This window comes from Danio rerio, chromosome 8, assembly GCF_049306965.1.
Source record: "Danio rerio strain Tuebingen ecotype United States chromosome 8, GRCz12tu, whole genome shotgun sequence".
Taxonomy (NCBI): domain Eukaryota; kingdom Metazoa; phylum Chordata; class Actinopteri; order Cypriniformes; family Danionidae; genus Danio; species Danio rerio.
The window spans coordinates 19717501-19744037 of record NC_133183.1 but is presented as its reverse complement, the minus strand read 5'-3'; the positions used below and the strand labels follow the sequence as shown (position 1 = coordinate 19744037).

General features: G+C 35.0%; 1 protein-coding gene and 1 long non-coding RNA gene across 13 annotated transcripts in view; both read right to left on the bottom strand.

Moving 5' to 3' along the window:
- The window catches only part of slc44a5b (solute carrier family 44 member 5b), an 80831-nt gene that overhangs the window by 36099 nt on the left and 18195 nt on the right, over nucleotides 1-26537 (bottom strand). For 6 of the 12 annotated variants that reach the window (XM_068222972.2, XM_073909546.1, XM_073909545.1 and 3 more), the window contains exon 2: nucleotides 13745-13793. In XM_068222972.2, the coding sequence (XP_068079073.1) occupies nucleotides 13745-13793 (49 nt within the window). Of the gene's footprint in view, nucleotides 1-13744; nucleotides 13794-14183; nucleotides 14349-26537 lie in introns of those variants that run through there. The other 6 variants (XM_068222971.2, XM_021478263.3, XM_009303850.5 and 3 more) reach the window with 2 other exon arrangements.
- LOC137490310 (uncharacterized) lies at nucleotides 5076-7777 on the bottom strand. Its single transcript, XR_011016561.2, has 6 exons — nucleotides 7718-7777; nucleotides 7287-7399; nucleotides 6201-6327; nucleotides 5941-6026; nucleotides 5596-5638; nucleotides 5076-5487 (listed from the first exon to the last, which is right to left on the bottom strand). It is a non-coding gene; the product is annotated as an uncharacterized lncRNA (long non-coding RNA).

Genomic DNA, 26537 nt, shown 5'->3' with positions numbered 1-26537 from the left:
GCTAACAATGTGAGTTTGAATGCCATTTTACATGACATTTACTGCCATACTACTGAAAGCAGCAGCAGATTGTTTAACGTTACCTCAAAGCTTGATAATAAAACAAACTGTTTGAAATTGAACTTTAGAACTGTATCTTAAAACCAACACATATCAGTGATTCAGCATGTACATTAATAATGTTAAAGTGGTTTAATACGTGTTATTTAGATTATAAACCTTACTATTTTACTGGAGTGCAGTAAGTGCACTATTCTGAGCTTCTGAATGACTGTATTTAAATTTCTGTCATGTTACATCTAGTTCAGGTAGCCAAATTGCTTATCACTGTAAATCTCATCACGTAGTGTGTTGTTAGGACACAGGGTTACAATGTAACCTGCTCACCTAATGTTTACATTCATAATATTTATATTACGTTTCATTTCGGGGCTGCTACTGTCCACCAGAGGTCGCATTTTGGTCACGGGTATCTGCTTTAATAATTTAAAGTAATTATTTTACTTTAATTTTTTTTTTTTAATTCATAAAACAGTAACTATTATTTTGGGGTTGTCAGTTTTGTTGGGTTCAGTCAAGGAAAACATTGCCCAATACAGGTTATATGTATTTAGTTATTTAGCAGATACTTTTGTCCAAGCTTACTTTGAAAGCCTTCCTGACTGAATAAAAAAAATATGCGACATGTGAGACACATTTTGAAAGAAGAATTTTTCCCTGCTGACTGACCCCATCGGAACAGACCTGTGACCCATTTTTAGGGGCCGACCCACTAGTTAAAAGCAATTGGTCTACATTTCAGCTTTGCAGACAGAGAAAATGAGGCTGAGGTCACAGCAGGGCAAAAATAAGATTAGCAAATGTGCTGCATCTCCATTAACATATCACCTTTTCAAAATAGTTTGCAAAAAAGATAAGGAGGGGCTCAACATTTTGTTTTAGCATCAGTGTTGCAATATGTATATTTGCATTGGTCACATAACAGGATGTTTTATATCAAGTACAGATAGAGGTCAGAGACCCGACAGTCACCGCAGTTCAGAACACATGTGATTTGTGGATTAACTGCAAAGTTTAAATCACATACAGAGAAAAAATTCATCCCTCTCATTAATGCAATGACTAAAATCTGAAATAAAACAAGAATGCAAGCTAAAGAAATATATTTGAAATGCAAATAAAAATGCAACACTTAAGACACTATAAGACACAAGTAAAATTTAATACATAACAACTAGGCATGGGACGATAACAGGTTTCAAAGTTTACCATAGTTTAGAAAGTCAAGGTTTTAAAACAGCTAAAATTTTCTGTTATACCATTGTGCCAATGGTATATACAAGATTTTTTTTTTCCTATTTTATTTTACTTTTTTAGGGCAACAGATTCTCCAGCAGAAAAGGCCCTCCACATTAAGAGTGACTGGTCAGTGCACTATTAGAGAAAAACAAATCACTTTTTGCAGTAACATCCAAGCATGCTGGACATGAACAGTGCAGTGGTTTACTTTATTTCCAAAGAAAAGAAAGATATCCAAAGATGCCTTTTAAGTTGTTTATGAAACTAATGAAGATAGCACATGTCAATCATTTTATTTAATTAATTAGCCAGACATGCTTACTGTTCCAAAATATTTTAAATGTTTCTTAAGATAAAATATATACTGGTTGAATGAGGGAAAGTTACCGTTTTTATCCAGACATTTAAAAAAAAATAACATTTTTAAAGCAGCAATCACAATTTTGTAATACTGTGAAACCATGATATTTTTATCCAGGTTATCATGCAGTTACAATCTTATACCGGCCCATGCCTAATAACAACATTTAAAAAAAACTGAATAAAAAAAAACTTTCAAAAAATATAATCCATAAATAAAAAAAGATGAATGCAATGGCAAAGCTTACACGTCACAGTTTTTAAAATGTACCTAAATTATAAGCAACTGTGAACTGAAAGCTAATTAGTTAGCTAGATGCTAATGCAATAAAATGCAAGGAAGTCTTAGCATTACCAGCTTTACGATTTGATAATGTGTCCTTCCACTTGCTACAAAGTATGAATCACCAGCAAATTTACTTTTTATTATAAATTCATGTTAACTGATACACAGCCAAATGGTCCAGATCAGTAAACTTCAGTCTTGTGTACAGTAGCTCTCATCTGAGAAGAGGAGAATGATGGGGATGGTTTAAAGATTGTCATTTCAAATGATTGCTAAGCTACAAAAAAGCTACTGAGATTAAATGTTTTAATTCAAATGCTGTAATTTAGTTTAAAATATACATACTGTCACCCGGCGGATAGAGGACAATGCAGAGACTTTGGTGAGCAAGTTAAGGCAAAGGCTGAATCTGCTTGACTGTACTCAGAATTGAACTCCACTGTGTTATAAATGTGATTGTTTCTGTTTTTAATTGAAAGTTATAATTTAAAAAAAAGTTATAGTTAAGATGATTCAAGTGATATTTTTTCATTATTTTTTAAATATTATTAAATAAATTAGTAAATTACACACAGCTTTAATGTTTGATGTTTGGGATATTTATCTGCGGCCCACAACTCTCAATGATTTTTATTTTTTAGCCTGTTTTACAAAAAATTTGGGCACCCCTGTACTAACATAATAAAATACAAGGAAGTCATTGTCAGCTTTAATTGATTTTGTATCCTACGGCATGACACTGTATGAATCACCAGCTGACCAGCAAAATTACTTTTTATTGTGAATTTATTTTAACTGAAACAGCCAAATGATCCATTAAGACAGTAAACTTCAGCCTCATGTACAGTAGTTCCGACAGCACTAAACCAAATCTTGCCAACTCAAAGCACCCAGCAGGACAGCAGCAATGAGTGACTGAGCTTCTGATGTATAAACTACAAACCCACAGCCCCGTCAGTGTTCCCTGTGCTATATTTAATGCCGATCAACACAGACGGGAGTGGGTGTCTGCGCTGGGCCACTTTCACACAAAGGTACGGATCTGACACACTACTGAGAGTCACTGACATTTAAGGCAATACAGCTTGGGTAATTTTTTTAGCAGGGAGTGTTAATGGACTGAGGAAAAACTGGCCATCTAAGAATAAAATATGGGAGGGGGGCTTAAATGTATTGTATAATCATCCAAAAATGAACATACAGTCAATATTTACTCACACTGGTTTCGTTCCAACAACAAACTCTGTTATTTTTATATTGGTTATATAAAAAAAGAGCCAAGACTAGAACTTTTCTGATCCCAAATCTGCTGCAAGGAGATGTGTTTCTAACATTTGCATTCTGTCATTTAAATTGATGGGAATAACAGCAATACAAATCAGTACTAGCAGCGATACTTTTTTCAGTAACAGGTGATGAAATTAATTACTGTTTCCCCCATTACAACGCCGTTATGACAATAAAATGCGTGTTAATTAAGAGCACTGAAGCAGTTTCCATGCGAGGAGCCTCTTTCTCTGGGGTGGGTGTGTGTTTGGGGCTGGGGCGGGACACATAACCAACCAGTGATGATGATTGGTTTGTCTGTGAACGTGGTGTAACTGAAAACGTGATTATTGGCTTAGATAGAGTACATTTCCATCATTTGCCCATCAGAGGCAGAGTAGCTCAAGTATTCACACACAAGCACACGCACAGTCAGTGTGACATACACCAACGACCAAGAGTCAAAACGATGGCAAATCCAAAATTCAAAGATAGCTTTTGCAAACTGAAAATAGAAGCAGTGTTTTCCTTCATTTCCCCTGTTGAAAGTTTAAGTATGACAAATTAGATTTTTTTTAGGTAACGCAATAGTTACTTTCCCTGGTAATTAGTTACTTTTATAGTTGTGTAACTCAGTTACTAACTCAATTACTATTTGTGAGAAGTAACTAGCAACTATAACTAAATACCATTCAACTGACCCACTGTTAGGACTGCGTTGTTTTGTGTTTGATTTGATTCCAGATTGGGGGCGTGCCTTCAGTGCACCTGATGCTGGTCAGCGCCCTTATTTAAACCCCGGCAGAGAGTTTGTCGGGGCCGCTGTACATTCACTTGGCAGTTGGCCAGAGCCGCGCTCCTATTTGGCCTTTATGCTTTCTTTCGCATCCATACACTATCACTGACAACATTTACCGCATCCATTCATTTGCATTTCACACTGATTGAACATACTGATACTGATATTTTGGAGTATATAATTTAAATTGAGCTAAATAAATATTCTTTTTGATTATACTTCTCCTTGTCGTCTCCCTCATTATGTTACATCCTTGAGCCAGGTGTAACATATGGAAAATAATTTTTGGATTGCAAACTTAACACCTAATGTCGCTAGTTAACAATGCAGCATTTTTTTTCAACACATCCCATAATTTCTAAAATAACACATTTTTGTTATGTTGGTTTATGGTAAAAGTACAGGAATTAATACATTTACTAAGAAAATCAGAAAAACGTGAAGTGTAAGACCTAATTATTTTTTTTAAATATTCAAAGTAAGACATTTTTAACACTAAATCATCTTTATTTTTTGATGTATGTCATAAAAGTATTTCAGATTCTCATTTAACAAGCTTTCTTCTTCTTATTTTTTTTTCAATAAAATAATGAAGTGTGGTATGCAGCATTATATTTGTTAGATTTTTTTGTAAACCAACAATGCTGTGTGTGTAAAAAATTATTTAAAACAGACATTCTTTAAATGACTTAAACAGTCATTATTTAAAACATTAAAAACATGGTCAACCACACAGCAAAATATGGGGACCCAAAACAACTCTATGGGTGTTAATTTCAACACTTTGAAAGTGTCTCATGGGGTCCACTCAAAACAGACTTAAATCAACACTTTCAAAAGGGTTGGCACATTGACACCGAAGTAAGGGTTAATTTTAACTCAGGGCAGAGTTAAAAAATGTAACTATATTTAACACCGCCTGGTGTAATATATTATTTTATTCAACTCTCTTGAGTGTAAATATGGTAAAAAGGTCAAATAGACTGTAAATTACAAAATAAAAACATTTTATTTGAAAACATTCACAACTTCAACAATTCATTCAATTTTTAAAATGCAACAATGTCAAATTTGCTTTAAATGTTTTATTAGTAAAGACAGTATCAACAAAATATGATGTCCAAACTTGATGTTTCATCAGAGCAATTTGAAAGTTCAATATATCGTCACTCATAGTTTTCTTCTGAAATTACATTTTAAACAACTTGGCGTGCAAATCTTTCACTTCTGGTGTTTCCTTGGTCCTCCATATCAAACACAGCAGTTTAAATGAAGGTATAAATGCTGTAAACTTGTGTGAAAACAAACTGGAGCTAGGAAATCTCATCAAGCATGTCCTGTGAAAGATGTGCTTCCCAGCCACAGGATGACCTTTTTATCCATGACGATGTACAGTAGTAGCTGCTGATCGCTCGTCTGGTGGTTCCTGATGCACAGATATACTGTAGGGTGATGCTCATCTAAGAACTCTTCAAGACTCCAGCATGATTAAGAAAAATGTTTGAAAACAAATTGCAATCAAATTCTATGATATATTTAAAATAACATTTAAAGTAAATAAAACATTCAAGAAATCTAAACTCACCTTTTGAAAATCCACATGATGATCCACAACTTGACTCTCCCAGCTGGTTGAGGTGACAGGATATGGAAAAGTAGAAAAAACACATACATCACTGTTGGATCTCCAAAAACAATTAGGTTAACCACTATGACTAGAACTGGAAAACAGGCAGCTGTCTGTCCACAATCCTGAATTTAACACACTTGGAGCAAAATTTAGAGGAGCTTAAAATCTTTTATATCATTTAGTGATGCTGACTTCCCCAAAATATTGGCCACAGTGTAAAAAATATTCATAAACTTACAGTTTTCTGTAAGCGTGTGCGTGTGTGTGTGTGTTTGTGTGTGTGTGTGCGTGTTTCTTTACCAGATTCAACTTGTTAGGCCCTTTCAGGTCCAGTATTGACGCCACCTTTCCTGGAGTCTAGCAGATGTTTCAGGTCCAAATATAATCTAAAATATTAGGATAAGCAGAAGAGAAAAAGTGCAAAGCAGAGCAAAACATTATTTAAGTAACAGTTCACCCACAATACAAAACTTATCACCTTCATGTCATTTGTTATTCTCTAATGCTCTAATACCCTCTCAGCTTATTGTAAAACAAATACAGAACTTTATACAACATACCTTCATTATTATCACCACATATGACCAAGAAGGTGTGCTTGGTCATTTCACCAACTCTGGAAATACACCATCCGTCTCTAATCAGCCACCGTCACAGGGTCTTGTGTTATTGTACAGAGAACTGTGGCTGTTAAAAAACAACAACACATTAGTATCTAACACATATGCATAACCTTCAGATAAAAAAGAGAGATGAACATCACAAAGTATGCCTCAAACATTTTCACATATCTTTTGATTCAGATGTTGATTATTGATAATAAATCTACAAATCAAACTGTATCATCATTAGGCTGCTCAAATATGAATCAGTTGATTAATTTACAGACAGGTGGCTGTTTACAACGCACTAATAAAACGGAAATGTTGTGTACAGTACATGCTAAGTTTAGCCTAGTTTTAAGCACAATATCATGCGGGAGAAAAAGCTTGACTAAGATGTTCCTGACAACAGAAATAGCCTAACTTACTAACGTCAGACATCCCGAGTTGGGAAAAGTCATTTTCGGGGGATACAGAGTTGATTTGCGGGAGGTAGCGGGAGAGATGAGTACCTAAAGAGCAATGGGATGAGTTGCGCGCGACGTACCTGAAGAGCGGTGGGGGTGACTTGCGCGCGACGTACCTGAAGAACTGGGAGGGATGCGGTGGAGAGGGGCGTGCAAAGTGTTTAATGACCGGGCGGGAGACGCGCGATATCCGGGAGATGATCATTCATTTGCGGGCATCTACTTGGGCATCTGGGAGTCTCTGTGCATTTGCGGGATAACGTTAACGTTAGTCCCGCAACTTCCGGGAGACTTCTGTAACGTTAAATGTCTGATAAAGTGCAAACGCGGTCATTTAAAGACATTAATGTTAACATTCCGACTTTAATGGTTGTCAACACTTAATATAATTTAAGCGTACGTTATCACACGAGTCTAAGTTATGGACTAACGTTAACGGTATATGGACGGCCACGAATGAACCAGTTTAAAAGGGCCGCGGTGTTTAAAATAACCAAATTAACGTACACGAATAACAAACAATCATTTGTTTCAGTCAGAAAGCCTTTTACAAGTAAGCATATGTTCATTTACTCACCAGATATGTTTTAGAAACTCTCCAGAGCTTATGGAAACCGTCCTGTGTTGCCGTTAGCATCCGGGCAGAGTAGGCTAACGTTAGGCGGCTCCGGGGATTCCCTCGCTAGTTTGCTTGGAATTAAAGGAGAAGTGTCGATTTTATTTTACAGATGGGTAACAACGCACAAAATGGCATTAAGCGTGACAGAAATGTGTTGAACATGTACATTTGATGTTTTTATGCACTATGTATGCGTGAGCATATAAAAACATTCTTGAAAAGAAGTCAATAGTAATGCAGTTAAGCTAGATACACAAACGACCATGAATGAACCGCAGAAGTTTAAAATTGTAACTCCATTCTAAAGTTATTAACTTAACAACATGTTTACAACTGTATTTCCTTAAAGAAAGTCAGTAAAATACCAACATTTAGGTAGTTTGACTCACCAGTTGCTGTTCTAAACCTCAGATGGAAAATGGCATCTGGAAAATTCTTCAGTGACTGGGGCTGCATGAATTCCCGGATGTTGGAAATAACACCACCAAGTGTTGAAAAGATAACTCCTTGATTTCGCACTGAATAAAAACAATTCTAACTCTTATTATATTCATTTATCAAAATCTAACTCTTTAACGTCAACACTTTACTCTCAAATGCTTCAACACCGAGAATTTAACTCTGGTGAATTTGCTGTGCATTTGGTAGATCGGGCAGTTAGGAACGTGCTCAACACTGGTCATTTATATTTTTGCATCTCATTGAAAATAAGTTTGCATTACAGTTTCTTTATTTAAATTTTCTCGTAATTGATAGTTTTAATTAGTTTTCTTTATAAATGCATAAATATTGCTGTTGTTTAATTTAAAGGTGTTGCTATACCAATACTGATAAAAATCTCAAATTTATCAAACAAAATACTCATTGCTATCATTTTATATAGAATAGTAACTATAAAGATATTGATCAGTGTTTTTAAATATACAAATATATACAGTTGTAGGCAAACTTGTTATCCCTCCTCTGAAATTTTGAATACTTTTAAAAAGGTTGTCCAAGTGCTGTTTAACAGAGAGAAGATTTTTAAACATAATAGTTTCAATAATTCATTGCTAATGACTAATTTATTTTGTCTCTGCCGTGATGATAGTACTTAATATTTTGCTAGTTAATTTACAAGATACTAATATTCACCTTAAAAGTGCAATTTAAAGGCTTCACTAAATTATTTACGTTACTTGGGCAAGTTAAGTTAATTAGGAAAGTTATTGTTGGACAACACTGGTTTGTCGTAGCCATAAAAAAATCTTATGCATGCTAATAATATTGACCTTAAAAATCTTTTTTTATGTGAAAGTGCTTCTATTCCGGCCATACTAAAAGAAGTAAGACTTTCTCCAAAATAAAAAAAGAAATAGGGCTGCACGACAATGGAAAAACTGAAGATTGCGATATTTCAATTGTCTGCTATTTTGCACAAGATAACTTAATAATTTTAAATTGATTGGGATGATTTTGTAGGAGAGTGGATAAAATACAATAAACAAATTACACGAAGAGATAAATAGAGCAAATACAAATGAAGAAGTCTAACAGTATACAGTTTCAGAAATAAAATAATGAAATGTACAATAAAGCTGTATATTCTTTATTGAGTAATTAAATAATTAATCTGTTAAAGCTCCAATAGTAATAATTCCTTGTGCTCAAATGCTTTAAACTTGCTTAAAACGGTACCACAGGCCTTTAAAAACACAAGAAATTTATCAATTTTCATTTTATTATGGTTAAACTGAAATGACTCCAAAATTCTCATGTTTAATTACAATCCTGACGTCACATTGAACATCCTGCGATGTGACTATTGCGTATTAACACATTGCGATACTGATGCTCAGAAAAATATATATTGTGCAGCCCTAATAGAAAATACTGTGAAAACTTACTTTGTTTTTCAACATTCATTCATTCATTTTTCTTCAGCACTAAGGGTGTAACTATGCCATTCATTCATTCATCCCATTCATTCATTTTTCTTCAGCACTAAGGGTATAACTATGCCATTCATTCATTCATTCATTCATTCATTCATTCATTCATCCCATTCATTCATTCATTCATTTATTCATTCATTCATTTTTCTTCAGCACTAAGGGTGTAACTATGCCATTCATTCATTCATTCATTCATTCATTCATTCATTCATTCATTCATTCATCCCATTCATTCATTCATTCATTCATTTTTCTTCAGCACTAAGGGTGTAACTATGCCATTCATTCATTCATTCATTCAATCATTCATCCCATTCATTCATATATTCATTCATTTTTCTTCAGCACTAAGGGTGTAACTATGCCATTCATTCATTCATTCATTCATTCATCCCATTCATTCATTCATTTTTCTTTAGCACTAAGGGTGTAACTATGCCATTCATTCATTCATTCATTCATTTTTCTTCAGCACTAAGGGTGTAACTATGCCATTCATTCATTCATTCATTCATTCATTCATTCATCCCATTCATTCATTCATTCATTCATTCATTCATTCATTCATTCATTCATTCATTCATTTTTCTTCAGCACCAAGGGTGTAACTATGCCATTCATTCATTCATTCATTCATCCCATTCATTCATTCATTCATTTTTCTTCAGCACTAAGGGTGTAACTATGCCATTCATTCATTCATCCCATTCATTAATTCATTCATCCCATTCATTCATTCACCCCATTCATTCATTCATTCATCCCATTCATTCATTCATTTTTCTTTAGCACTAAGGGTGTAACTATGCCATTCATTCATTCATTCATTCATTCATTCATTTTTCTTCAGCACTAAGGGTGTAACTATGCCATTCATTCATTCATTCATCCCATTCATTCATTCATTTATTCATTCATTCATTCATTCATTCATTTTTCTTCAGCACTAAGGGTGTAACTATGCCATTCATTCATTCATTCATTTTTCTTCAGCACTAAGGGTGTAACTATGCCATTCATTCATTCATTCATTCATTAATTCATTCATTTATTCATCCATTTATTTTCCTTCAGCACTAAGGGTGTAACTATGCATGTATTCATCCCGATCCATCACATATGTTTATATATAAAAATATGCAAAAAAAAATTCAGGGGTAACTCTAACCTCACCTAACCCCTTACCGTTAATACAAAATCAGTAACCATTCTTTATTTACAGACAGATCCTCTTTGAATGCTGAAAAAAGATATGGAAAGAAACTTTTTTAATGCTCCACTACTTTATGGTGTTATTACTAAGCCACAACATGGTCAACAGTGACACACCTCAACACAGTAAACAGCAAAGTCCCACATGCTGCGCAAACCCGACTGAGCTTAAGCGTTTTACATAAGTCAACCCTAATTAGCAGTAGCCGGGTCTTACAAATATGCACTTAGCTCAGGAAAACCCCATTAGAAACACGCTGAGCTGCACACACTGACAGCCAATTTCTATTGAGAGCAATGGAAATACATTGAAAGCTGTGTCTTGTTGTCTAGTAATGGCAGAATAATCTCACAATCTGCTGAATCTATTAAGAGTGAATGTTAATGAGGCAAAAAGCAACCCTAGATTGATTTTTGGGCTCCGGTAGGGTGAACGCGGTGCTGTCCAACTAAACATTGATCCACCAGCAGCTCTGGATCAGAAACAGGCCAGCGGAGCGACAGGTCCATGAATGAAGTCAATATTTTTATCAATATCAGACACATGCTGAAATCAGGGACAGGGAAAAGGACAGTGATTTGAGAGTGTGTGCGTGTGTGTCTCTGACCTAGCTGGAATTTTGCTAAATATTGGCAGAAATTAGTTAATTATGACACCTTCTTTGAAAAGGTCTTAAAATTTAAACGGATAAACAAATAACGTACAACTACTTATAATAATAATGACAATAATATGAAGAGTTCAGATGCAAAATCCTCTAAACGCCATCTGAAATTCTCTTCTAATGTGTGTGTGTTCAGTAAATTCACTTTTATGGCAGAAAAATAGGTTTTTGCATTGCCTTTACAGTGAAACAAACAAAACATCAACATCAGTGAACCAAAATATCGGAGGCTGAGAATAACGATCATTTTAGAAGAAAATTTCAGATGGCACTTCTGTTTTGGAGGTTTTTGCATCTGAACTCTTTATTTGTTCATATAATTAATCTACTTGCATGTTTTAACCTGTTTATACACATACTAATACTTTTAATAACTAATTTCATTTGTCTTTGCCATGATGACGTTACACAATATTTTTTCTAGCTATTTTACAACAAACTAGTACTCAGCTTAAAGTGAATTTTAAAGACTATTAACTAGGTTATAAGGTTAAATAGGCAAGTTTGATAAATTGTTTTAAAAGATCGTTTAATTTATTTATCCTTTAATCATTCCGGGCCAACTAAAAGAAATTAGACATTTTCTAGAAGAAAATATATAATAGGAAACTGTGAATGGTTTATTTCTCTGTTAAAAATCAGAAAATATTTGAAAATTAATAAATATGTCATAGCTGGGCTAATATTTATATTTTTAAGTGCTCTGCAAAAATGTATCATGATTAATTACATCCAAGATAAAAGTTTTTTTTAAACATAATATATGTGCGAGTACTGTGTTTATTAATTATGCACATATTAGGCATATATTGGAGAAAATGTTTATATATATTTAGATATTACATATATGTTATATGGTACAAATTCTAGATTATTTTAAAATCTATTTAATCTATAGTTTTCTTTCTATGCATGTGTGTGTGTATCACATATACACAATAAATGTATATAAAACACACACATATATCATGGTAAAACAAACTTTTATTTTGTATACAAATATCAGTAAAATCAGAATTATTAAACCCCCTTAGAATTTTTTTTTCTTTTTTAAAATATTTCCCAAATGATGTTTAACAAAGCAGCGTAATTTTCACAGTATGTCTGAAAATATTTTCCTTCTTGGGAACGTTTTATGTGTTTTATTTCGGCTAGAATAAAAGTCGTTTTTACATTTTTAAAAAACATTTTAAGGTCAAAATTATTAGCCCCTTTAAGTTTTTTTTTCTTTTCGCTAGACTACAGAACAGACCATCGTAATACATTGACTTGCCTAATTACCGTAAGCAGCCTAGTTAACCTATTAACCTAGTTAAGGCTTTAAATGTCACTTTAAGCTGTATAGAAGTGTCTTAAAAAATATCTAGTCAAATATTATTTACTGTCATCATGATAAAGATAAAATAAATCAGTTATTAGAAATGAGTTATTAAAACTATTATGTTTAGAAGTGTGTTGAAAAAAATCTCTCCATTAAACAGAAATTAAGAAAAAATAAACAGGGGGGCTAAAAATTCAGGAAGACTAATAATTCTGACTGTAATTGCAGCTGTAACCAATTGCTATTGTTAAAATTAAAAGTCATCATTATTGGTGGAAGTGGGTAGACTACACCCATTTAATATGGAATTATCCTGTTATTAGAGCTTATTGGTCAAAAGTTGATACTTTTATGAGTCGTATGTTTGGACTTCAGCTACAGTTGGATCCATTGTCTTTGATTTCAGGTCTCTGGTTGGATATTTGCCTGACAAATACACCAATTGTTTATTTGACATTTTAGCCTTTGCTGCAAGGAAAAATATACTGATAAACTGGATTAGTGACACAATATTAGGTCACACTTTATTTTGATGGTCCGTTTGTTGAATTCAAGTTACATGCCAACTAATTCTCATTAGAATATAAGTATACCGTTAGGTTGGGGTTAGGGTTAGTGTAAGTTGACATGTACTTACAAAGTTTCTTATAGTCAGTATGAACAGATATTAAGCAGAGAGTCTACTAATACTCAAATGGACCATCAAAATAAAGTGTTACCCAATATTATTAGGGAAATTCCTTACCTGTGTGATGCATATGTCCACTGAAGCTTTTCATCAAGTTTGGACTCCTTACTTGTATTTTACTGCTGTTTCTTCAAGCTGTATTTTTACCTATAGTATTTCATAATTTAATTTATGTATTTTATTTTACTATTATTTTATCTTTATATTTTTTGTTTATTGGCTTATTATTATTGCTATTATTTATTTATTGTTGTTATTTTATTTATGAATATTTATTATAATTTTTCTTTAGCATTGCATTGTTAAAATGGGCATTGTCTGTTTGTTTGTTTCAATTTGTTTTGTGATCAATAGTATTAATAAAAAGATTCAATAAAAAATCATCATTATTATTATCATAATTTTTATTTTTATAAAATGTATTATTATTATTTTTATTAGCAGCTGTAGTTATAATAATAAAAAGAAGAATAAAAAACTAATAATATCTAAAACTATCAATAATAATAATAATATTAATAATAATAAGAAGAAGAAGAAGAAGAAGAAGAAGAAAAAGAACAAGAAACACCAAACAAAAGTAATATTTGCTCTACCTTTTATGAACAGGTCCTCTGAATGTGGGGTCAAATTTGTGTGGCTCCCCTGTAACAGAAGAACAAAGTATCAAGAATCCCATTTAAATGGTCAAAATCATGTTTGCTAAACTTCAAGCACCAAAATGCATTTAATCTCTTTGCTTCATTCTGATTAGGAATAGCTCAGCCATTTATAGACTATGACCAGGTCAAAGAACAAACAAGTGGCCAGATATCAGAATAAGCTTACACTGAAACAATGCAAAACAATCTTGTCACACCACCTTGTTTCGTGAAAACAAAGCCCTCGATCAACTACAGTCTACTAACAGCCCAGCGATGCTTTAAGAGTCACCTGAAACAAAGCCCTGGCAAACAAAAGCATGTACCTGCCACAGTTTGATCATACTGAGAAACAGCATTTCCCTTTGTCAAAGTATTTGCAGTAAGTTCCTACCCAATTCTCCTTTGTAGTATCCTCCTTTCGGTCGGGTCATGTTTGCTGATCTCTGAGCGAGAGACACAGTGTGTTTATATAATGTTGGTGTGTGCGCGTGTCACTTCCTATGAGGGCTGAGGCGGTATATTCTCGCCTTTCTCCGATCGGTTAATCATTACACACAAAGCCGAAAGGAGGTAGAGGAGAGATCGGGCTGGTGGGCGTTTGCGTCGCTTCCATCTGCCTCGCTCTCTCACCATCCACTCTGTACTCCTTCTTCACTCCTTATCCTCTTTCTCTCTCTCTCTCTCTCTCTCTCTGCTGCTCACAAAGGAAGCAGCACTGGTGTCTCGCGGCTCAGATTGGTAGCATCCACTGACACACCAAACACAATGAGACAACAGCACGGCAGCCACCTGCTCTGAGCTTCACACACACATATACACAGGCGCTCTGTAAAGTGCTGTTTGTACTAGGGCTGAACGGTATTGGAAAAATCTGATATTGAGCAATTGCATCTAAATGTCAACCTTGCCATGATAAAAAATAAATAAATAGTGAAACCCTTTCTTGGTTGTTTTGTGTAGGCTTGTAATTTACAGTACTGTGAAGATGCGCAAAAATGTCTCTGTCAATGTTTTTAAACAATTATATCTGATTTACCCAAGTCATACAATTTCTCATTTGTCACATCCATAACGGAGAGATGTCACATCCTTTAAGCTTTTTCCTCATAAATGCTAAAATCTGTTCAAAAATCTAATTCTTTTGATTAGCATGGATTCTTTAAAGAATTTCAATAAAGTATGTTGTACAATGTAAACTCGCAGAATTTTTTGGTCACATCCATAGCGCATGTTTATTTGCCTCATTTAAAATATAAGATTGATATTTTTCTGATACTGATAACTCTGTGGTTAGTTGTTTTGAAAAATATAAACAGATGTTTTAATGTAATGTGAACATACAGTCACCGGCCACATTATTAGGCACACTTTACTAGTACTGGGTTGGACCCCCCTTTGCCTTCAGAACTGCCTGAATCCTTTGTGGCATAGATTCAACAAGGTACTGGAAATATTCCTCCGAGATTTTGCTCCATGTTGACATGATAGCATCACGCAGTTGCTGCAGATTTGTTGGCAGCACATCTATGATGCGAATCTCCTGTTCCACCACATCCCAAAGGTGTTCTATTGGATTGAGTTCTGGTGACTGTGGAGGCCATTTGAGAACAGTAAACTTATTGTCTTGTTTAAGAAACCAGTCTGAGATGATTCACAATTTATGACATGATGCGTTATCCTGACCCTACCATTCGAATGTTGCAGCAGAAATTGGGACTCAGACCAGGCAAAGTATTTCCAATCTTCTATTGTCCAATTTATTTTGGTGAGCCTGTGCAAATTGTAGCCTCAGTTTCCAGTTCTTAGCTGGCAGGAGTGGCAGCCGGTGTGGTCTTCTGCTGCTGTAGCCCATACACCTCAATGTGGGAAGTGTTGTGCATTCAGAGATGCTCTTCTGCACACCTTGGTTGTAACGTGTAGTTATCAGAGTTACTGTTGCCTTTCTATCAGTTGGAACCAGTCTGGCCATTCTCCTCTGACCTCTGGCATCAACAGGGCACTTGCACCCACAGAACTGCCGCTCACTGGATATTTTCTCTTTTTTTTAACTATTCTCTGTAAACCCTAGAGATGGTTGTGTTGGACAATCCCAGTAGATTATCAGTTTCTGAAATACTCAGACCAGCCTGTCTGGCACCAACAACCATGCCACGTTTAAAGCCACTTAAATCACCTTTCTTCCCCATTCTGATGCTCAGTTTAAACTGCAGCAGTTCGTCTTGACTATGTCTATTGACCCTGTGCATTGAGCTGTCGCCATGAGATTGGTTGATGAGAAATTTGCATTAACAAGCAGGTGGACAGGTATATCTAATAAAATGGCCAGTGACGGTATACCTTCTATGTGAATTTATGATTTGAGTATATACTGGAATGTCACATCCATAATACTGAAATTGCTGCATAATTGCGATTTTTTTATTTTTGTTCGATAAATATTGTGATATGAATACAGTTTCACTAGATGACAGTTTTCTGGGGAGTCTAACCAGTATTTAGATACAGAGTTTAATAATCACAATGCAAAAAAAAATGCTTTTCTTACTTTGTCTCATTTCTTGTCCACATATTTAAAAATTCTTAGATCAATTAAAATATTTGCTTTGAAATGTAGATATTTGGACTAGAAACCCGACAAAAATTATAAGCAAGATTTTTTTGTTGTTGAATAAATTGTATGGAGTCTTACCAGTCTAACCAGTATTCAGGTACAGAAATTGAATAATCACAATGCAAAAAAATGACTTCCTTTATCTCATTTTTAGCCCAAATATCTAAAAATTCTTAGATCAATTAAAATATTGTTTCGCTTTCACCTTCAGAAGGAAAAAGTCAAAATAAATAAATATTTTTTTTCCTTCAAACAAGCTAAATTATCTGCCATTGGGGTAAGTAAACTAATCTTAGATAGTTGGCCTAGAAGAAAAAAAATTATAAAAAAAAAAAAATTCTACAAGTTACTGGAAATATTCCTCAGAGATTTTGCTCCAAATTGACCGCATAGCATCACACAGTTGCAGTAGATTTGTTTTGATAACATGCCATGTCATAAATCGGGAATCATCTCAGACTGGTTTCTTGAACATGACAATGAGTTCACTGTACTAAAATGGCCTCCACAATCACCAGATCTCAATCCAATAGAGCACCGTTGCGAAGTGGTGGAACAGGAGATCCGCATCATGGATGTGCAGCAGCTGTGTGATGCTATAAAAAATTTCTGAGGAATATTTTTAGTACCTTATTACATCTATGCAACGAAGGATTACGCCAGTTTTAAGGCAAAAAGGGGTCCAAGCCAGTACTAGTAATGTGTAGCTAATAAAGTGGACGGTGAGTGTAAGTTGTTAATGCTTCCAGATTTAAAAGGAGTACCCCACAATGACTGAAGCCACAAAAATTAGAGGGTCCATTAAACTAATCATTAAAGGTGGCTGAAAATTCCGTACATCTCTAATATCAACATATTTTTAGATTCCCATTGTTGCACATTTCTGCTTTGTTATTGGCTCTTAAATCAATATGGAGTAAAAAGTCCAGAGATTATCATTGTTATTGACACAAATTGTGATTTGATATAATATTGTTTATCAGCCCGGCCCTAGCCCAAATATTTTTAACTTTCTTAAAATTCTCACAGTCACAGGCCTTGAAAACACAAACTTTCACTATGGTTCAACTTAGCAGTGACTTTAAAAATCACATGTGTTCTGTAGCTCCTGGTCAACTATCAGTCCGACTCAACATTGCAGATCTTGCTATGCGACTATTGTGGATGCACACATTACGATATCGATGCTGTAGCGACATATTTTGCAGCCCTTGGCAAACATACCAGCACTTAAGAATTAAAATCCTGGCATTTAAATGTGATGCAATTCAATTAATAGATAAAATCCTTCAATTTAAAAGAGTGTCTAAAGCAGGTTTTGACTACACAAAGACTAAACGCAAGTCTGCTATAGGATCTATGCCAGGAGAACCGAGTAAACTGAATGGATGGACGTCAGCAGTCACATACTGATGGTGATGGAGGCCTAGACAGCCCATGTTGGCAGATCAGACAGTGATGCCATCCTGGAAGAAGGACAAAAAAAGCAGCTCTGACTGGTTTAAACTGGTGTTCAGCTGATTTTGGATGTCACAAGATGTCCAAAACTGATCACACAGACCAAGCTGGATTAATCAGTTTTTGATGATACATCAAAACGCATCTTTAGGATGCCATCATATTATCTGTGATGCCATATTTTATCATCTGAAGAAGAAAAAAATATGCTGGTCATCTTTAAACAAGACCAGCTAATACCAAAAAAAAAATCTATTTTTTATGAGGACATTATTTTTAAATTATAGAATCAGCAGGGGGGAAAGATTAAAGGGGTCGTTTACCCAAATACTTTAATTCTGCCATCATTTACTCACATTTCACTTGTTTAAAATCTGTTTCTTTCTTCTCTTAAACACAAACAGACTATGGAAGTTTATGCCAGTAGCCAGCATTCTTTAAAATATCTTCTTTTTTGTTTAACTTAGCAGAAATTGCAGGCTTAAGCAGTCTTTGATGTCATACCGCATCTTCACAATACCATCATGTCATGTCTGATGCTATTTTAATGATGGCATCAGTAGATTAAGGCTGACCAAAGATGATGATGATGATGATGCTGATGAACAGTCAGACCAGCAGTTTTGATCTTACTGTGTATTTTTATGATGCCATCATGTCATGGTACAATTTCATTTTCAATTAAGGGATCGTCAAAAATCAAAAAGGCTTAGCTGGGTTGACTTAAGCTAATCTTAGATGAAAAGTTATCAAACCCACCTTAAAACCAGCCAAATACCACCCAGACTAGAATGCGAGAATCAGAACAGCAAATCAGCTCATGTTGGATTGGTTTCAGTACGTGACAATGCAGGTTTATGATGGCATCGTGGTGTCATGTGCTGCTATTTCAACAATGTCGTAAGTGATAAAGCAATTTTAGCTAATTTCAATGGAGATTCAACTGATCTTAGAAGGGACCAAGGCGAAAAGCAAAACTCAAATATCTTCTAAAATAACCCAGGCCACTTCATCTTTATCTCTATAGCGCTTTTACAATGTAGATTGTGTCAAAGCAGCTTCACATAAGATTATATTAAGTTGACACTGTGTCAGTCCAGATTTCAGAGTTGAAGTTTAGTTTGGTTTAGTTCAGTGTGGTTTAATTTTCACTGCTGAAAGTCCAAACACTGAAGAGCAAATCCATCGATGCACAGCTCCACAAGTCCCGAACCATGCAAGCCAGTGGCGACTTGCATATACTATAAATCAGTGTTTCTCAACAATGCTCCTGGAGGACCAACAGCTCTGCTCATTGTCCCTGTCTCCTTAACTAAACACACCTGATTCAGATCATCAGCTCATTAGCAGAGACTGAGATCTATAATGGGTGTGACAGATGAAGGAGATATCTAAAACTTGCAGTGTTGGCGGTCCTCCAGGAACGTGGTTGAGAAACCGTTAAAAATAACACACTATAAAGCTATTTCTATAAGCTATTGACTATTTTCACACTATCAATACTTCTGAGTAAAAAGTTAAACTTTCTTCTTTATTTAAAAAAGCTGACTAATTCAGTATACAAACATCTAATATTTCACCTATGAATACACTACCTGACAAAAGTCATGTCGTCTATCCAAGTTTTAGGTACAGCAAATAGTAACTTGACTTCTAGTTGATCATTTGGTATCAGAAGTGGCTTATGTGAAAGGCAAAGATTTCTAGATTACGCTTGATTTGCCAAAATAAAATATGATCATGCCTTGATTTTTATTGATTTAATTAGGACAGTAAGGTCTGACTTTGCTGAGACAAAATTCTTGTCACTTAAAAGAAATAATGTTCAGTATAGAATATAAAGTCATGCTGCAGCGGAAAAATAATAAATATTGTGTATGACTCCCATGAGCTTGGAGGACTGCATCCATACATCTCTGCAATGACTCAAATAACTTATTAATAAAGTCATCTGGAATGGCAAAGAAAGTGTTCTTGCAGTACTTCCAGAGTTCATTAAGATTCTTCAGTGCCTCCTCCTTTATCTTACCCCAGACATGGTCAATAATATTCATGTCCGGTTGACTGGGCTGGTCAATTCTGGAGCACCTTGACCTTCTTTGCATTCAGGAACTTTGATGTGAAGGTAGAAGTATTAGAAGGATCCTGCTGAAGTATTTGCCCTTTCCTGTGGTGTGTAATGTAATGGGCAGCACAATAGTCTTGATACCTCAGGCTGTTGATATTATCATCCACTCTTCAGATCTCTCGATTTCTTGCCCCATACTGTATGTAACCCCAAACCATGATTTTTCCTTCAACAAACTTGACTGATTTCGTCGGCGCCAATGTTGTAGTGGTTAGTGCGTTGACACATGCACTCCGGTGCTCACGGCAACCTACAGTAAGTTCGATTCCCATCTTGCGGTCCTATGGCGATCCTTCCCCTCTCTCTGCTTTCCTGTCAATACTCTCTACTGTCCTAAAGGTGAAAAGCCCTAAAAATAATTATATTAAAAAAAAAAGAAAAAAAAACTTGACTGATTTCTGTGAGAACAGGTCCATGCGTGTTCCTATAGGTCTTCTGCAGTGTTTGTAATGATTGATATGCAGATCAACAGATGATTCATCGGAAAAATCTATTTTCTGCCACTTCCCAATTATCAGCTAGAAGTCAAGTTATTATTTGTTGCTCTTACAACTGGGATCCAGACAAGACTTTTGTCATTTAATGTAGTTTCTTGTGAACTTTCATGTTCAACAAATATCTATTCAAGGCTAAACGCCAGTCAAAAGCCAATACATCGAGTTTCTCATTTTGGAATTATATTTCCTAAATCAATCATCTAATTAAATATCCTATTCTAAAGCTTTTCACATTCATTATATGCTTTCATGAAAAGAAAAACTAAAACTTCAAAACATTTTCCTTATAGACATAAACGGGTAGCTATACTAACAAGATTTGTTCTTCTCATAATTGGGTGGGCCTTCAAGCTTACTGTAATCATTATCGCTAGACAAACATTTATGGGAGTTTCTGACTGGCTCAATTTAGCTGTCAAAATACCAGGCCTGTTACTGGATCTCTGAGAAACCACAGAAGCTCTCTCAAATTCACACAACAACCACCATTCACAAAAACATTCTGGACCTCTTGACCTCTGCAACAGTAAAGAAAAAAGTTCTGCGCACACAAGATCTTGGATGAGCTCCAAGCAGAGTCTTCACCGCACCTCCGTCTCTGTTAACATGAGGCCTGAATTACTGAGCTGTTAGCAATGTAAATTTAAGAAATGTTCACTATTTCCGACCACTAACTGCTAACAATAACAGGAGAGAATGGAAAGCATACGTACAAAGTACCAAAATGGTGTTCTCTTTCTCAGTTTATGATTCCTCAAGGGTTTTTTAAAAAATGAAGCGAACATAGAATTGTGAAATCTTTGCTATTAGTTTATTTTTTATTCTTTGATTAGAAATTTCAAGCAGGGTGTAATATCTTATAAGTAAAATATCCATGACTTCGGAGGTTTGGGTATCTTGTGATTCATGTTTTTATTTTTCCCACTTATTTAGATTAATTGCATTATGGGACCTTGACCTTGTTTAAAAAAAGTGACTTTTATCAACATTTTTAATAGTTTAAAGAGATAAATTGTCTGGATTGGTGTTGTGTATCATGGTAAAACAGCCTACATCTTACAGACTTATTTCTTTATCTGTTATTTCTTATACATTATATTACTTTTAACAATTAAAATGTCAAAAAAGTCACTTTGTTAAAGTGTAAAGTTGAACTTTCAACATCAAATGTGAAATTTCCTCCGAAAACCAAAGGGCACTCTCATATGGAAACTCCAAACACTCATAAAGAAGAAAACTAAGAAATCCCCATAACATTGAATTACAAACAGAAGATTTCACTGCATTCACTGATTTAACGTGACTAATAATCACTCAACTGTGGAATCATCTCACAGAAGAATATACTTCAAGCACTCAACTGAACTTACTAAGTGTGTTTGGAGTAGAAACATGTTATTTTGTGATATTAACAACGTTTACTACACAGAGCCTTAGTTTAAAGAGCTGTCATTACTCTCAGAACGAATTTCTCATTATCATTATAGATATATAAAAAAAAACATCTCTTCCACAATCACCTGAACACCCTCTTCTTCCCCCACCATGCCACACAACAACCTCAGAACATTATGCAATTCCGAGAGTGCCTCACACAGGTGAGTGGGCTAAACAAACCATATGTAGAAAACACATTCTTTCATCACTCTGAGGCTGACACTCGCAGCAGTTTTGCTCATTTGCACCAGACACTTTCTTAAAATCACTCCATATCTCTAAAAAAACATTGTGCATTTATCAAGTGTGCTTCACACAGGTGAGTGGGCTTGACAAACCACCTGTAGAAACATTCTTTTCTCTCAAAAAAACAAAACTCTAACACTAACGCTTCTTACTCTAAAGGCCCGTGCACACCGGGACGCTATTTGCTCACATTTTCAATTGACGTTTAACGCCCCGTGACTAAATAAAGGGCGTCAATGTGATCGTGCACACCAACACGCAAAACGCCAGGCGCAAAAGCGCTATTTGTTTATAAATGCCTCATGCTTGTTTTGACGCACTGCGTCATAACCTACTCCTCCAATCAGATTGCCACTTTTGTTCACGTGCACAGAGCTGCTAAAGGTACAGTAAACAGCACTTGGAAGCGCTCAAGCGCAAAATTGTCAATGTGATCGCACATTGAAGAAAATACCCAGAGGCGAAATGAATGTGGAGCTGCTTATTGCTCTGCTGAACAATAATTATTTCTTCATCGCAAGAGCTGGAGCTGCTACTTGAACCATCCATGCTTGTTTGAGTCACCGGTAACTTTAACAACATGCATGTGAACCTTTTCTCTCCCTTTTCTGTTTTATAAGCGGGGTGTCAGAAGCTTAAAGTTGTGTAGCACTATCTAAAGTCAAGGAGCAATTTTGCATACTCTTCTGCTTGACGTCAGTGAAAATCGCTTGGGTTTGAATACGGAAAAACGCCTCGTATAACACTGACTATAAACGCAAACAAAAAGCATCCCGGTGTGTACAAGCCTTAACACTTAATTCTAACCACTAATAGTTTCTTTGTATAATTAGAACTTCTTGTGTGTATTGCCTCTTCTTGATGAATTGCTGAATGCCTCCTCAAATGCAAGTGACTTTGGACAAAATGCTAAATAATTAAATGCAATAAACATTTATGATGATGTAACACGGCAAACTTACATGCATAACAATGAAAAACAAAACAACAAAAAGGATAAAGAGATAAAGACTATATGAGGAATGAAGAACCGATAAGGCTGTGCCAAACCAGCAGTGAACGAACAGGTCAGGACATCAGAAAAATCCCACTGAGATATTATGGAAAAACAATATCTGCATTGCTTGCCCTGTCATATACTTGTTTGTAGAGTGTCCCATTTGCCCTGAATGCCCCCTTTGCCACTTTGTGCTTTCAATATGCACCTCAACTGCTCTGTAAAATTTTTTTTTTCACATTACAAATACAAGGCATTCTGGAGTACAATGTACAACAACTAAACTTTTTATGCAATTGCAATGTAGTTTGCTCCTTAGCAGACCCACATTTTCCCTGTCCTATGATGAAAAGAGTGTGAATGAAGTTGACTGGGCTAACAGGTTGTCCCCTGAGACACATCTTACATCACTGCAGCTCCAGACAGAAGATCAACAGCTTAGCCTCACTTCTCCATCTCATTTATAATCTGCCAGACATTTAACAGACAGAGTGGTTTGTCAGTTTGCATGCCTTAATTGCATCAGCTGAACCGTGGCTAAAGAACAGCTGATGTCAATCCTACCCGTGCAGGTAAACTAAATTACTGATAGGCGAAACAGGCACATACTCTTCAGTGACACTAATTTCAACAGTGACACCTTCTTTAATTGCAAACATCTTTCCTGCCTAATTTAGCATTTTTAGTGATTAAGACTGACATGTAATGTAAACTTTAGTGTGTTACCTTTAGTTTTTTTAGTACTTTAGTAAACTAGTATCTGGTCATTCTAAAACTAATATGTCAGTTACCCTGAAACCAGTGGTGGAAAGAGTACTGAAAAATCATACTCAAGTAAAAGTACCATCACTTGACTAAAAATCTAGTGCAGTTAGAGTAAAAAGTAGACATTTCAAAAGTACTCAAAAATAGTATTAGTAGTAAGGAGTAAGGAGTATTACACTGTTAAAAACTGATGCGTTTACATGTAATATGTGGATGTGTGTAAACGTAACATTCTGTAGTGCATTTAGTTATTGCCCAGCAGGCACACAACGTCATAAGATTTAAGTTTTTGATGTCAAGTGACCAAAATACAACGTCTAGCCAGCGTCTAATGACAATGTTATTTTGATGCCCAATAATGATGTCAAATGACGTTGATTTTTGGTCAATTTTAGGTTGTTAGAAAGTAACCAAATCCAACGTCAAACCAACATCAAAAACCAAGATCATTTTGACATCAAATACAGACAATTATTCATCAGGTAGGGCAACCAAAATCCAACATCTGATAAATGTCAATAGTGGTAACGGCCACACAACTTCAAGCTGTTACATCATTAAACATTGATATTTGGTTGGTTTTAGGTTGGGCGTTGGACATTGACATGATGTTGGTTCTGATGTCAACCCGATTTTCCTTTCCAAGCAAAATGCAACGTCCCCATGACATTGGAGTACAATGTCAATCTGACGTCATGTTGAGGTCTTGTGCCTGCAGGGTATTTAAGGCCATTTCGGTCATATCCAGTAAACATCCGTCATCTTGTCATCAGTAACATGCATCTAAACAGTCTCTGGGTCAATGCGTGTAAAGATTTTGGACATCTTTTTGGACACTTTAAATACCTTTTGCTTTTTTTTCTAAAAACTGACAGAGTAAAGCAATAATAAGACCAACAGTCAAGATTTTTCACTAAGTCTATTTTAAAGAAATGCTTTCCTTCTGAAATTTCCTTGAGGAAAATAACAATTGTCCACTTATTAATATAATTTTAGCATATTCAAATGATTTAATTAGGTTTGTGTGGAATTCAAAACTTAAAATTTAAGAATTTCATAGTAACATAAGACGATACTGGAATACTGGATACTGTCATGAAACTGGAATGTCCAACTTCAATACGATACCTTGAAAAATATCAACATTCAATACCATTTTGATACCTTGGGGAACAAATTCCACAACATTAAAAGTATTCAAATGAAGTAAAAAGAAAAAAAAAACTAAACCATATAATGCTTATATCAGATACTGTACGTCAACAGTCCTCAAGTCTAAAAGCCAATAAAAAAAAGTAAATTAGCACAATCGTCTTATTTTCTGATTGCCATGAAGCATTACTAATAGCAACCATTTTAAAAATGGACAGAGAAACATAAAACTATTCATTTAAAGATGTTGGTTGTATCTATAGAAAAAATACATTTCAACTGTACTGTATTGCAAAATATGCAAATTCACACATATTTAAGCTATTTGAGAGAGTAGAGAGAGGTGGGTTTTCATTATTTACCGTGCTTCAGGGAAGCGAATAAATAAAAGAAAAAAAGAAAAAAATAACTAAACCATATAATGCTTATATCAGGTATGTCCGCAGTCCTCAAGTCCAAAAAGGCAATAAATTAAATAAATAAATAAATAAATAAAGTAGCGCAATCTCATCTTATTTTCTGGTTAAAACAAAATTTTTTAAATCTTATTATTGTTATTATTAATTATTCATCTCCCTGCTGTTGAGGAGAGAGTGTGAGAGAGCAAAGTCAGTATCGATACTAACCAAAGGCAAGATTGTATAAATTTTAAATATTTCTGTATCTATATTTATCAATATTTTATGGTTAACACTAACATAGACTATTTTACACACAGTAAAGTTATAAACATGATTTCACAATATTATTTTTATAGGTATTTTAAAAATGCAGCCCAATAGATAGCTTTCAGAACCATTAAAAGAACAAAAACATCAGTAGCATAAACAAATGTAAAATAAAAACTTACATTTTTGTGGTTTCCTCATGTTATTTGGAAAATTGTTTCAAGACAAGCCCTGCTGAGATTCAGTCAAAATCCTGTATAGTGAGATCCTCTTTTTTCCCCAAAATGTTCACTCTGACAAGAGATTTATTCTGATTTCCCATCTCTCCCGCTTATTTAGTGCAGGGATAATTGCATTTAAATGTACTGGAACAAAACATGAATGTTATTTTTCAAAAAGCACAAGCCAAATCTGTTCTAGTTATTGGCATCCAGTACTATCATTCCTTACTGCATCTGGACGTCTCATCTCCTTATACTCTATACCTCTTCCTCTCATCATTTTCTTCCATTAAGTGATTTTTCCATGCACACACATGAGTTTTCGCACACTGAGTGCAGTGTCTTACAGGCCTTGCTGTAAAACACAAGCCTCTTTCACCGTTTCTCCATAGGGAACAGCCTGGGACAGCGCACAGGTGCGGACAGCGTGGGTTTTGGTCCAATGGAAACTCTGTGTGGTTACTCTTTCCTCTTCCTATACTAGAACATGGAGTTCCCACCCCATGGCTTCAAGTCACAAACAAGTCCCTGACATATGCTGCATCTCAATCATGGCTTCAAATGA